Source organism: Pagrus major, chromosome 13, assembly GCF_040436345.1.
Source record: "Pagrus major chromosome 13, Pma_NU_1.0".
Classification (NCBI taxonomy): domain Eukaryota; kingdom Metazoa; phylum Chordata; class Actinopteri; order Spariformes; family Sparidae; genus Pagrus; species Pagrus major.
In genome coordinates, this window is record NC_133227.1 from 25,166,120 (window position 1) to 25,180,659 (window position 14,540).

The 14,540-nt window shown below is 40.5% G+C and overlaps 2 protein-coding genes across 2 annotated transcripts; one reads left to right on the forward strand and one right to left on the reverse strand.

The window, feature by feature from the left end:
- Positions 1 to 1,177: 1,177 nt before the first annotated feature.
- lrwd1 (leucine-rich repeats and WD repeat domain containing 1) lies at positions 1,178 to 7,821 on the reverse strand. Its single transcript, XM_073479792.1, has 15 exons — positions 7,742 to 7,821; positions 7,205 to 7,439; positions 6,635 to 6,754; positions 6,382 to 6,528; positions 6,199 to 6,291; positions 5,722 to 6,099; positions 4,768 to 4,882; positions 4,529 to 4,629; positions 4,103 to 4,313; positions 3,512 to 3,584; positions 3,215 to 3,358; positions 2,988 to 3,094; positions 2,619 to 2,780; positions 2,260 to 2,366; positions 1,178 to 2,026 (listed from the first exon to the last, which is right to left on the reverse strand). The coding sequence occupies exons 1-15, from the start codon at positions 7,819 to 7,821 to the stop codon at positions 1,874 to 1,876; spliced, it is 2,226 nt and encodes a 741-aa protein (XP_073335893.1). The 3' UTR covers positions 1,178 to 1,873.
- A 2,493-nt stretch (positions 7,822 to 10,314) lies between these two features.
- Positions 10,315 to 14,101, forward strand: alkbh4 (alkB homolog 4, lysine demthylase). The gene is made up of 3 exons (XM_073479488.1): positions 10,315 to 10,490; positions 11,054 to 11,242; positions 12,201 to 14,101. Exons 1-3 carry the CDS (start codon positions 10,374 to 10,376, stop codon positions 12,720 to 12,722), a joined length of 828 nt encoding a protein of 275 aa, XP_073335589.1. The 5' UTR covers positions 10,315 to 10,373; the 3' UTR covers positions 12,723 to 14,101.
- Positions 14,102 to 14,540: the final 439 nt, after the last annotated feature.

Below are 14,540 nucleotides of genomic sequence, written 5' to 3' on the forward strand. Positions count from 1 at the left end.
CTGCTGTATGCCTCCGTGCACCAGTCACGTTGCTGTTCCTGAGCTATGGCATTGAATAATGACCAGAACATTTTTTGCAGTGAAGTTTGTGGTGGTACTGGCCAGCCCAACCTACATAAAAATATAAACAAAAAAACATGTAAATCTAGGGGGAATGCCCAATGTCAGCTACTTGGAAAATAAACAAATGCCTCTTCCGGGTATAATAAACAAATGTGCTCCTAAAAGCCCCAGGGAAATAAAATGTCAAACTGAAAGTGTATAGGGGCTTGGGTTTCAAGGGGAGCCAGAAAAAACATTTTCCTCACTAGAATGATGTGGGCAGCCAAGAAAATGCAATAGGGCCTAAACAGACCAGAGTTTCTGTCTGGCAATCTAAAGGGAATGAGGTTCTCAGTGAGTCAGGGACTGATTCAGAATGAGGGTGAGAGCCACCTGGGTGCCGTTCCCCACCTCTTTTAAGCCTTCACAAAAAGGGCGTCATCACACCATGATTGGCTGGGATGGGAATGCCCCAAGCTGCTTCCACTCCTCAATCAGGAGTCAGTCTCCCCACCCTGCGCACAGGTGATCTGAATCCCCTGCAATTAGTCTTGAGGGATTTTGGAAAATCAGCCCGAAACAGCAAGGACAGCAAGTCTCAAACAATGGGACTGCTACAAGTTGACCTTTTGGATATAAATTGTCATAACTTCATTATTTTATCCTATTAGACATTTGAAGACATAGCGACAGCCGAAAACATTATGCCTCCAAAATAAGCTTGGATACCTGTTTGTTAGTTCTTTCACTCCACCACTGCATACACACAAGAATAAATAAGTCAGAAAATGCTGTCATTTGTTTTATTTAAATCAAGATATTTGTGCAACTTCACAACATATGAAAACATGTTGGACTGCACACAGGAACATAGATCCAGTAAAAAATACTATAAAATTAGACAGTAGGGAGGAACCGACACTCCCGCAAATATTTTCTCAGCCTCAGTTACTAGGCTGCATTCTTACTTTTGCCTCTTCAGTCATCGCAGCAGTATTGAGGAGCATTATCAGAAGGTTAATAAGCAAGGTCCAAAAACTGGTCTTCACGTAACCAAAGGCTCTTTCACATACAGTTATTCACATTTAATATGTACATTTGAAAGGACAAATACAGCACAAAAAACAGTCCTATTCATAGGGCCACTGGGTTAGTGACTGATTGAAAATGAAGAAGAAAAAAAAATGACATGAAACACTGCTAAGGACAAAATTAAAACTGGACAACAGACTATAAAAGATCTAAAATGAACTACCTGAGTCCAAATACAGCATTACTGTAATTATGTTGCCTTAAACATAAGTTTTAAAGATGTGTTTTAAACATTCACACAGTTCTTTTTTTAGTCATTGACATCATGGTTTATGTTTGGACTGAACATATTTACGTGCTTTATCTTTTAAGATTCATGACTACAAACAAAAAACATTTGTCACATAGTGACAACCTGCAGTTTTCTTCCTCTGGCTATGCTGCTATTCCCAATAGCAGCAACTTTAAGTTTATCAGTATATTTATATAAAAAGGTTTCAACTTCGTGCCATACATTTTCATATAAAAATAAAGAATACTGTGAATATATTCTTTGAATATGTCAGATCTTACTGCAGCATCAGCATAAACGTCACTTTCCTCACATTATGAAGAAAAAGAGTTTGAAAAAAATTCCCAGACTGGAGGAAATCTTCTTTGTTGATCTGTTACCTCACAAATACCAACATTTGGTAAACCCTCATCAGTTTCCCCCGGAACAAAAAACTAATGATTTGTATCAGAAAACGGATACAAATCACTGACTGACACTGACTTGCAGTCACGCAGTTCGTGCTCCTCAGGACGACTCCTCTCTCTTCCACACTATCACCATATTCTTGTCACTAAGGGCCACCAGGAACTGGAGCTCGGGGTCCATTGCTACACTGTTGATGGATGGGCCCTCCAACTGGCCGAAGCCCTTCCTCACAGGAGTCGGCCACTCCAACACCTATCAAAATAAAGAACACGTCAGCCGCTGAGTGACAGTGTGCTGCAGTTTTTCCATTTTATTGCCTAATGACAGAATCATTAAAAGTTAGAAATTCAGAATAAGCAGAAGATCTCTGTACATGAAATATATTATCACTTAGGTTTGTTAATGCTGCAACATCACTACAACATGTTCTGACTAGACTGAAAGCAGAGTTGTGAAGTAGCAGGACATTTGGGAGAGATGATTACCTCAGTGGGCTGTATGGGTTTCCCACTCTGGAAGTCTTTCTGCAGGTTGCTGACATGATATGTCCACAGTCTGCCTTTATCGTCACCGCACACTATGTAGGCTTGGCCTGAAAAGAGGAATTTCAGACAGAATTTTTCTCGGTTACTCAAACACAAAGCTCAGGAAATACAGTCTACTGAGTCCAGCCTCAAACTGAAACATTTGACGCTTGACTGAAGTCAAACATTAAAACAAAGTAAATAAACTGAAATGCAACTTAAGGAGCATTTGAGAAAACTGTTAAACAATCTGAATTAACAGAAAATGCAGCTCAATGACATTGCACTCTCCAGGTTTTCATTACATGACTTGTTCTTACCAGGACAGGTGTTGAGAGCCAGGTAAGGAATCTCAGTGTTAGTCCACTGCAGCTCAGCCAGAACCACAGCACACACTTCCCTGCTCTTCTTGTCAGGCCTCTGAGCTTTGGTCTGGCTCCAGCTCCACAAATAAATGCAACCATGCATGTAGTTCTTGGAGGCTGATGGAGATAAAGACCCATATGTGAAAAACAGGAGGAAAAAGAAGAATTTAGGACCATATATGTAGTTTCATGGCAATCCATACAGTAATTCCTGAGATTTTGGATACTGGAGCAAAGTGGTGGTACTGACTGAAGGGGCACAGTTTTATAAGCATATAGACTACTGTGGTTATGTGGTTTAGATACTGTTAGAGCTTCACTTACCCACGATGTCATCCGTAAGAAAACTCAGGCCGTCGATGGTGTGGTAGTCATGGTCTTTGTCTTCCTTCTTATATATGGGGAAAGTTATCTCCATCTCCTTCGACCTACTGAGAAAAAAAACACTGTTACTGGTGTAAACGTTATCAGCCAAAAGCCTCTTCAAAGCAGACAGACACTCATGGATACAAGAATACAAATATATACACACACACTGTGGATGTCTGTACCTCTTTGCGGTGTTGTTGGTGCCGAGTTGTGTGTTGTAGAAGTGCAGGCCGTCTTCACAGGCCGTCAGCAGGTGTGAACTGGGTGAAGTCGGGGGGAGGCAGATGTGCAGAGGGGTGGCACTGATCTCCAACACCAGCAGCTGACTGGAGGCACAAACATGGCAGGAAATACTGTCATCATCACAGCCCGAACCTCTACACTCGATTTCTCGATCTCTTTTAGGCCTTTGTTAGTGCTAAAGTGGTGTTCAGGCTGAAGTATGATTTGTAGTGAGGTATAAAAGCAGAAATACTCACACAACTTTGTAGTTGTACTGGATGTCCACTCCACCGATGTCCCACATCATTATCTTGTTATCATATGATCCCGCTGCAGGAGAAAAGATGAACTGGTGAGACCCGATTTGAAGTTGACAGGATTTAATAATATTCATTTAAGTAAGACCAAATGAGCACAGTGAAGTTACATTCAAGAAAACCCCAGATTTGAGATAGAGATTTGTGGGTTTGATCCTACACTGACACCACCTACAATGCAAAAATATGTATCTGCAAGTACAAGCTCAAGCTCGGATACCATGTAATTTATTAGCCCCTAAAAATCCTGCAGTGTTCAGCACACGTTTATGCAGCTTAGCAGATCTTTTAATGCACTAGTAGCCAATATTCATAAACGGCAAGCAACTTGTGCAACTTCAAGCACATTCATAACAGAACAGGTATTGGAATCAGTATCAGGAAGGAGAAAAAAAAAGGTATGAGAACATCTTTAGAGATTTGTTTACAACATCTCAACATCAACAGGTGAGGATGTGGTTATTGTACAGCAGTGGTTGGCAAACAGGATCAAAAAGGAGCTGTTTATCTGTAAGAAGTCCCACGACTCACTGAAGAGGAAGTTCCCCTGGTGGTGGTTGAAGCGGAGGACAGACAGCGCCTTGCGGCTCGCTCTGAACTCCCCGTAGGCCACGTTGTTTCTGGGGTGGATCAGTTTGACCAGTCCTCTTTTCCCACCAGCTGCCAGAACACTGCAGTGCTGAGCCGAAGCTTTACCTCCTCTGGACATCAACACTGTGGACCAGGCCAACGAGAAGAACTCCTGTCGTGAAGAACAACAGACAAGCAACATTAAATACCTCAAACTTATATCATGATAGGAAATATTCAATTTAATCTGTGAAACATTAGGCACTTTTGTCCTGTCTGGTATAAGGTGTTTTTCCATAGTGAGAACATGGAGTTTTTTCTGTGCATGCAAATACAGAAGCCTACCCTTTAGAATTACTGTAGACTTAGAGAATAAATAAAGCAAACCTCTCCAGGAACTTTGTACTTCTTCATCACCATCCCTGTTTCACAGTCAATCACACACAAAGAGTCTCCACCACAGGTAGCAACCAAACGGCTTCCTCCACCTGCACCAGTTCACACAGGAGAAGAGACTCGATGAGCACGGTTAAATGAAGATTTTACAATCTATATACAAATGTAAGGCCTTTTATTTCGATAATTTAAAAGCCTTGGGGGATGTTTTACTAAATGTTGTTTTGTACCAGTGGAATCCGGCAGCGGCTGGAAGGCGCAGGCCCACAGCTGGGTGGAGAAGTCCTCCGAGCTGTCCTGTTTACTGTGGCACTGGAGGACGTGGAGAGGCTTCAGATGCACCGGCTGCAGGAGGAAGGACACGTGGACAAAGAAGAAAAAGAAATGGGGAGATGTCAGAGTGGTGAAGAAGAAGGGATTTTAATGATAGGACTACTGACACCAAACACAGCCACAAACACTGCACAGCTAGGATCTTTCCATTTTTGCCATCTTAGTTTAGCGTGTCATCATGCTAAAATGTCCCAATTAGAAGTAAACACAAGCACAGCCAAGGCTTAGAGAAAGTCATTAGTTTTACTGATATTTTGTAATGAACCCAAGTATCAGACAAATTGAAATTTTAGCCTGATGTTAGCTGTAGATGAGAATTTAAGGGCTCACAGAAGTTATCAGAATTCATCCTAATGAGGACGTGAATGTGTATCAAATTTCACTCAAAACCACAAATGTCAACCTAATGGTGACACTAGAGGAAAAGTCAGGGGATCACCAAAGTCATGAGATTTATAGAGGATATGGCTGTGAATTGCTGTACAAAGGTTCATAGCAATGGATTCAGTAGATGTTGAGACATTCAGTTTGGCCCGAATGGTGCAATGACCGACTGATATTGCCATCCATGGAGCCACAATCCTAGTATGACTAAAAAGACACTTTTTATAAAGTGCCAATTTTGGATTTTTCACTAAAAACATTGGGATTTATCCTCATGAGAATATGGCCAATAATTGTTGAGTTATCTTGGTTTGCTCTGAGCCAAAGTGAACAGACGATGTGTAACCAGTTCCAGATCCCTCACAGCCTTTCTGCAAACAATTATTTAGTTCTTGTAACTCCACAAACAGAAGAAAGAAGGGGTCTTACAATCTCTAATGGCATCACAAACAGCTTTTTTACATTACCTGTGTCCTGCTACAGCTCTTTAGCGTGGCCAGCATGTCAGCATCTCTCTGCAGCTCCTTCTTGCCGACACTTTCTTTCTGTTTAATCTGAGCTCCATCTTCCTGTAACTGTCTCACTGTAGAGCCTCTCTTGGGTGTCTCTGCCCTCGTCTGTCCTCTGGTGGGGGTGGAAGGTGGCTGAACTGTCTTGCGGGGGCTCATCCTGACGGGGTCAGCCTGGGTTGGCATATGAGGTCTGAGGCGAAGACTGGTTTTGCGGGGACTGTCTTGAACCGGGGAGGCTGGGAGATCCGCACGTAATTTCTTGCGAGGTGTCAAGCTAATGCTGGAGTCGATTGCTGATGCAGTTTGTTTCCTCTTTGTAGGTGTTGAAACATCCTGAAAAAAGCAAAAACAAAGTATGAGCTTTACACCAACTCCAGGACAAATCATTTACACAACATCCTGAATTTCTTTTGCTATCCTTAAGAATCTTACACAGTTCTCTGTAGTTTCATTAGCCTCCTTGCTCTCCGTTTCTTCCTTTGGTTCTGTCAGAGAGCGCAAATACTCCTTAGCTAAAATCTCCACCTGAGAGCCAAAGGAGACAAAGAGACTGTTACTAAAAATGACAAAAAGCAACACAAAAAAGCCAGAGTGTCTCGATCATCGTGAACTCACCCTCCATTTAGTGAAATCACTGACTGAACTGGGTCCAAATTTAACCTGATTACGGGCAGTGTCGACAAAGCTCGTCTCCAAGGCGGACATTTTCTCTGTGGTGATGGGATCAGGGAGACAGAAGCTCTTCTCCCAAACTGCAGTTATCTATATTCAACAAGGACAGTGTTAACAGAAACAGCAGAGTTTAAAACTGGATTACTGACACTCTTCATATCATGACATTAAGTGAAATAAGTGAACAGTTTCGTACCCTGGTCATCAGGTTCTCAGTGTAGACGAAGCGTAAGTGGTTGGCAGACGTACTGATGTCTTTACTGTTGTATATCCTCAGCTTGGGTAACAGCACCATCAGCTTATGATTATCACTCACCTGAGGAAGAAAAGATACAATCAATCAATTTTTGAAAGGACTCCTAACAAATACATGCTAAAAAGATAAGGCCAAGTTACATTTCCATCAAATTTCCTGGCACTCAACCCTGAAGGAAGACATGCTATTACATTTTTGATGCAGGTTACGGCGCAAATTGTTAGAGTTACATCATAGGACCTGCAGTATTCAGTGTTTTGAGAGCTTGACCCAAAATCTAGGGGCTAAAACTCAGGTTTGTTTTTGATAGGACTGTCCTGAATACCATTTTTGGGTCTATACTTTATGGGAATATTCAAAGCTTCAACATTTCTGGCTTCTATCGGTCTTTCGCTTCCTTTTCAGTGAAACACTTAGTTGTAAGAGTACTCTTTAAATAATCAGATTACAGTAAAACAGGAGTGAATTTGGGGGGAAATTTGGGGAAATAAGCTCATGATATGTACTTACAGTGATATAAAGGTTGTCCTCCATCTTGAGCTCTTCCAGACCGCTCAGAGACTCCAGAGTTGTAACGTCCTCCATCTGGTTGTCGCTGAGATCCAGGTAGCGAAGTGCAGGCAGCTCCAGGTTCTTGGGCATCTCCTGCAGTCTGTTTCCAGACAGATCCCAACGCTCCAGGGACTGGAGACGGGACAGCAGCTTGACAGGCAGGTCCTGGTGCTTCAGGCACATTTTGGACAGACTGAAGAGCAGAGAGATGTAAATCATTGTTTACACAAATAGAAAAACAAACTAAATGTGTGGATATTTAATGATCTCCCCAACAACTCTGCTTTCCCGCTCAGCACTAATGTACTTTAAAAGAAATCACATACACAAACAAAAACACACAAGAATGTATCAATATTCCCATGTATTAAGGATTATCTTGACTCTTTAAAAGACAAAAAGAGGATAGAGAAAAACTTTTAAAATGCACTACACTTTGATTCAGAGAAACCACAATTGTATGTGGAATAAATAAAGTACAAAAAACATTCTTACGTCAGTGTCTTGATTTGCTCCAGTTTGTTGGTTTTTGGAGAGCCTTTCTCCAGTAAAAGCTTCTCGGTTATTTTCTCCATTGTTTATCTGTAGAAAGGAACAAAATGCAACTTATAACATTAACATCTGTGTCGCAAGGATGGAGTTATAAAGGAGTTCACAGTTTCAGTGCCATCTCTGTTGAAAGATTCAAGTCTGTTACACCTCTAATCACACCCAGCATCTAAGATGGGTGTGTCCAGAGGTGTGCTCTGATGCACCTTTGTTTACTGTCCACACCCTAAATACTTAACTACATCTCTGCAGCAAGGTGAGAATCCTAGCAGTAACAAAAGCCACTATAGGAGGCATTTGACCAAAAGTGGCTCTCTGGAGCAAAGTTTTGATGTGTAGGTCCCGTACAACAGGCAATACAAATTCCTTTCAGCAGTTATAAATCGTTTCAGTTGGTGGCTATAACATTATTTTAGGAACACACCAAAAAAAGGCATCGAAGATGAAGATTGTTAGCTTGCAAACATGGATGTAATTAGTGCAGATCTTCTTTGCGACCATTGAATAAAGATAGAAATGTTTATAACCAGATTGTTTAGCCTCAGAAATAATAATACTGGTGGTTCCCTACCTTTTTTTTATTTTCAAAATGTGCTCATGTTAATCAATTGATACTATACTATTCAATCGATGATATGGTGATCCTGGAATTGTGGATGATTAGGCTCTTTGTTTCAGTGGTTTCAGTTGAATTTACATTCCTGATCTTTGACTGCTCTGCTCCGGCATACTCAATCACAGCATGTGGTGTTAAGGTACTCTATTCAGGCTCATAGGGCGTGTGTGTCTGGTGGAAAATGCTTATTGTGGGAGGTAGTATTGAGGGTTTTGTGACGGTATAGAAATACTTCAGATCATTCTCATAACACATTGTTATCCTATCTGTGTGTCTACGAACTTAATAACCACAAACATGAGGATATAAGCATAATTTCTACTTTTTCAAATTAGCTGAGCGTCTCTACTCGTGTTTTTATAAGTAAACCTTAGTTTTTCTTTGCAAAATCTCCTAGATCTAAAAACATATCACGGTTACCTGTGTTGTTGTTTCTGTTATGTTTACAAACTGAAAACAAATCTCTTCTACAGAGGACAATAAAGACTGAATCTGTATCAGACTCAATAGGATGTGTTTGTCCTCCTTTGTACTGGTATGTGTGGTTCATTGTATGAGATCCTCTGCTTTGTTGTTGAACCCCATTTCATTGTTTACCTAGAAAACAATTCAAGATAAAGAAACAAGCATTTCCTACTATTTTATGTTACTGAATGTATTCTGAAAACGAGGTTTCCTGCAGTAAAAACACACGTTCACTGTGTGCACAAGTTGGCACAAAAAAAGAGGGTCATTTACCTGAGAATGGGCAGAGACAACAACAACAACACAAAAACTCACAAGTTTACAGCCACCAAAGAAGGTTGTACACCAAGAACATTCGCTTTTTAAATATACTCTATTAACTTTTACTGTTTTTAGGTTACATCACGACACATATGTCGAGGAAAAGTATCTTGCTCAAGAGATGTTTTATTTCTTAGCAAGAACAGAGGTTAGCTAGCTAACCACGTTGGAGCCATTATAGCGTTATTTCTTTGCTACGAAGTGACATTATAAACAATAAACCACTTATTCTTGAGTTTTACTGCACACTACTGTCGTTTAACTTCCAAAAAAAAGTATCATAATCATGAATTTGTAAATAATCGTGGTTACTTACCGACACTTGAACAACTTCAGTGAACTCACGACCAACAAACCGAGCTTTCCCGGGGAAACTCTACGTACATCCGGTGGGCGTGGTTTAAATCGACAACCGTAAAAGGAGTTTCCTACCCCGAGTACAGCCTGCCAGGCAAAATATAGAAGCAATGTCCTGTCAGTCTGTGCAGCGGGGAAAATACACACGGTGGCACCCAAAGATGTATTTTTCTGATTTTCAAGATACTGATATAAAATCTGAAGATTCATGCAGATTGATTAATTAATTACATAGGCCGAATTGTAGGCAGTCAAAAGATACTTTGTTTAAGACCTCTACTAAAAATATAGACTATATTTTGAAAGGCTTTTTAGGTGTATTTATTTGTTGTTGCTTTTTCTTATGTATTTTATAAATAACTGCTGCTTGGATTATTTCCTATATGTTTATACAGGTGAAATGAAATGATACTAAATACTCTTTTCATCACCTTTTAGTTTGCTGGTAGAAAAAAAATGTTAAAGATCCCACCCACACATGTATTAATGCCTACATAAAAAATATCTAATGTGTTTCTGACATGGTTTTTGCAGGTAAAAAAAAGTATAACCACCACATTAAAATCCCAAAAATGGCATGCATGAGAGAGTAACATAAATGTGGAAAAAGCCTTCTAGTGTTAAACTCTGCACAGTGAGGCCTAAACATTCAACTGTAGAAAAATCATTAAATAATCCTATAAAACCTAAATATTATTCATGCAGTGTGGGGTGGATACATCAGTGATAGGTGAACAGGACCAAACGTGTCAGTAGGTGGCGCTGTGTGTCTGTTTTAACAGCTTCGTCACCTACAACACACGAAGAAGAAGATGCAGGATGATGGCTCCTGACAGCACTGACGGTGTTACTTCATGTGCTTGTAAAGGCATTCGGCGGTGTCTCGTATGTGAAAAGCTAAAGGGAGACGGACACTTGGAGGCACATGAACCACAGGTAAACATGTCTGACTAAAATGTATATTTAATTTAGTTTAATCAGCCAGAAACGGACGTAGCTGCTGTTGCTAGCGCCGCTCACACACAGCTACGGATGCCCTCACAGGACATTCCAACCTCTTTCAAAAAGTTATTACTGAACTAAAGTGTGTTATGTTGTCGACTTCTCGTCAGTGTTTTGACAGTATTACGACATAATAACATGTTAATTACCTTTTTTTCCCGTTAAAACAAGATCCTTTGTCATTTCATACTTAAAGGAAGACATTGCAGCCTGTAGTTTATTCGCCCATATGTGTACAGAGGCACCACATACCCTACAGTAGGCTTGATGAATCAATGTCCACTACATCTACTAGATATAATCTTTGTTTGTGTGTGTGTCTCTTCTGTACACTGATCTCTGCTTGACTGTTTGCACTTCCTGGGCTGGAGGTGACTAGTGTAATGCACCTCTTAGGAAGACGTGAATGTCATACTGTCAAATGAAAACATCAGGAAAGCCATGTCTCACTAATGTACAATAGATCCAACATTATTGTGTTGTTTTTGCCTGTGAAGGTTGTGCATCACTTCCTCTACGACCCTGAGAAAAGGCTTGCCATTTGTAAAGATGCCACAGCTGCATCCTTCCCCTTTCCTGGTGTCTTCCTGTGGGAGAACTTCATATCAGAGGAGGAGGAGGAGGAGCTGATAAGCACGATGGACGAGGATGCGTGGACCGAGTCCCAGTCTGGTCGAAGGAAACAGGTTATGTGGATCACGTGTTGTTTTGTTTGCTTTAGTTGAGTTTATGTTTGGTTTTCCAGGGCCATGCTTTCTAATTATAAGAAAACATTTCAAGAGAGTAAGGGCGTAGGTCATTATTGGACACAGTGTTGCAAACCTGTCATACTGGCTTGAGACAGTCATGCCCATTATACCTGTAAATTTGTTCTTCACCCAGCTCACTACCCACCAACTGAGTGCAAAACAAATTTGATTCCAGCCTAACTTGTCACCTCCTCTGAGCTTTATACCAGTTAAACCTAGTCCATGCTATGGTCATCTTCATTTTGTTGAACTTTGCCTGCCAATGTCAAGATCTGCCTTCTTACTCCAGAAATTACAGTATATTTTTGGCACATGTCTTTGTCCTGCTTTTACTGTAACTGACATGCCTTACATCATTTCTTGATTTTAGGTTGCCAACTTTTCAGAGACTACTGATCAAGCCTCTTTGCTAATTCTGGCATATTTACAGTAATGCCCATAATATGCACTGTCCTTGAGAAATATACTGAATATAATAAAATATATATATAAAAAAATACTGTCAGAAAATCTAGCATCTGTGATGTCAGTCACAGGTCTTCTGAAGAGGCTTTGGTTCAATCTAAATGTTTCATGGGGCTTTCAGTCATATTTGCTGTAATATACATGCCAGGATGCCAGGCATGAATTGATACTGTACATGTATGCATGCATGCCTGACATGGTGTCTGAAGGTTCTCCTGCTGTGTAGTTTGGCAGAGATCTGTAAGATAATTGTTGATATGCAGTAACACCTTTTTGCCTGTCTGACTATGCAGATTCTAACATTTTAATTTTTCAAATTAAACAGTCAACACTTCCCTGTGAATTTCCCATTAATGTGACATTAGCATCATTGTTATTATCATTATATTCTGATGAAGTAAACAAATATCTTTCTCCATATTTTTTGTAGGACTTTGGCCCAAAAGTAAACTTCAAGAAAAGGAAAGTGCGTTTTGGTGGCTTCAGTGGACTCCCTCCTTTGAGCCAAAAACTAGTGCTCCGAATGCAACAAGAGCCAAGTCTAGCAAGCTTTCAACCAGTGGAGCAGTGCAATCTGGATTACCATCCTCAGCGAGGCTCTGCCATCGATCCACACCTGGATGACTCCTGGCTGTGGGGGGAGCGTCTTGTCACCATCAACATGTTATCGAACACCACACTCACTATGTCTCTTGAACAGGGTCTGCCAGAGCTGGGACTAGCAGAGGAAGTCCACGTAGCTGTGCATCTGCCGCGCAGATCTTTAGTCGTGTTATACGGCGAGGCGCGGCATAGGTGGAAACATGCCATTCATAGGGAGGATGTTCAAGCACGCAGAGTGTGCAGCACCTACAGAGAGCTGTCTGCAGAGTTCCTACCTGGAGGGCAGCAGGTGGAGCTGGGAGCTCAGCTGTTGAACATTTCTTTGAGCTTCCAAGGAACTCCGATATAGACTAAACCAATGATGCAGAGGAAGGCTGAGAGTCCAGACACCTTTGATATGTCTTGAGGTTTCCATTTGTGACATGTTTTGTCTTATTTGTGGACTAAAAAAGACGTGGACACTGAAATGGAACTCTCATTTAAGTTTTGTGGCTGTTTCACTCAGTTGGTCCCAGTTCTGTCTGTTAAAAACCTGTCCAAGGTATTTTAAAGGACTACAAGCTTTGTTGGTTGTTCTTCAGGGCTCCTGAGACTCGAAGCACCGATTAGCTCTGCACCATGAATATTTGAATGTACCAGCGAGGAGAACTGTTGTCCAAAATTAGATATAAATAACTGAACTCCTGATTGGAAGATGTGCCAAAAAATGTATTAAAGATATTATCATAGTTGACATAGGTGATCAAGAAAAATAATGGGTGACAAATGAAAGAAAAAAGCAACATAAAGTGTCTTCGTAAGGTGTTGTTGACCCACGATCCTTTAGATCAGCTTCATTGCTCCTTCACAGTTTAGTTTAGTTTCTAGGATTTCTAGAAGAGGGATAACAATTTTTTCCAAAAGATATTCCCTCATTTGGTGTTTCGATGATGGAGAGGACGGTCTAACGCTTCTCTCCAAAATCTCCCATAGGTGTTCAATTAGGTTGAGAGAAGATGACTGTTATGGCCATCATGTGTGATTCATATCCTTTTTATTCTCATCATTCAGTGAGCCTTATAGCAGTTATTCCATCAGAATTATTTGAAAGATGGGATGATTTCTTGAAACTTGTAGTCATTGTGACTTGTGCTTTGCCGTCTCCCATTATGTCATTTCTGCTTTAATGACATGTTTTAATTAATTTGAGCAAGACTCTCTACATCCTTTATAAATAGCTAATGTGATGACAATTCTAGGTGACTTGATGAATTAAATCAAACACAAATTTCTATAAAGTAGAGTTTGTATGAATGTATTTATTACATGATGTGTTTTTTGATTTCAGACCTATTGTCCTTCAGATATACAGTTGTTATTGTTGTAAATAACATGAATGTGCAGTTGATACCACAGAATTTTTAAAAAATATTATTGGTTACATTAAAATGATGCCACCACATATATTGGTTACCGGTCATGTAAACGTACTATAATCCATAAGAGGGAAATTACAACAAAAACTGTCATTGCCACAAAAGTGAATCAGCAGATTTGTCACCTGAAACAATCCTGTATAGCAGTTATCCTTAAGTATATTAAACTAGTTTTATTTAATCATGGATGGTTGCTGGTCAGGGGTCTGGAGTTGTATTTGTCCAATTCCTCAGGGTTTTTTTTTTTTTTACAGCTATGGGGAAAGAAACTCAGCTGTGTCTTTTAATAAAAACGAAAAACATTTTTCCTCCATGCAAACTTTGCCTCAACTTGTTTGTTTTTGGATGGGTTTTTTTAATGTTTGATGTGTATTTACATCCCCTGCAGTGGTGTCTTCCACCAGCGAATCAAAGCCTGGCTGTACCTTTGGTGTGGCTGTTCAGCTGTAATGTGATGACACGGCCACACAGGAGCACTGCTGGCTGCAGCTGATCTGAGGTGGAGCTGCTCTGCTGCTGCAGTACTGAGAAGTATCAAGATAAAAGAAGTAGCTGTTGATGCGAGGTCGTCATTCCCCCGCTGTGCTGCAGCTCACATGTTGGCATATACACCTTTAAAGGACCATGCCGGTGTTTTGTTTTATGATTATCTCATTTACTATTAATAATGTATTTACTTTTCAGGTCATGTTGTGGTGTTTTAGATCTCTGAGTGCGTTTCCCAACCTTCAAGGCTGCCATTGCTCTTCATT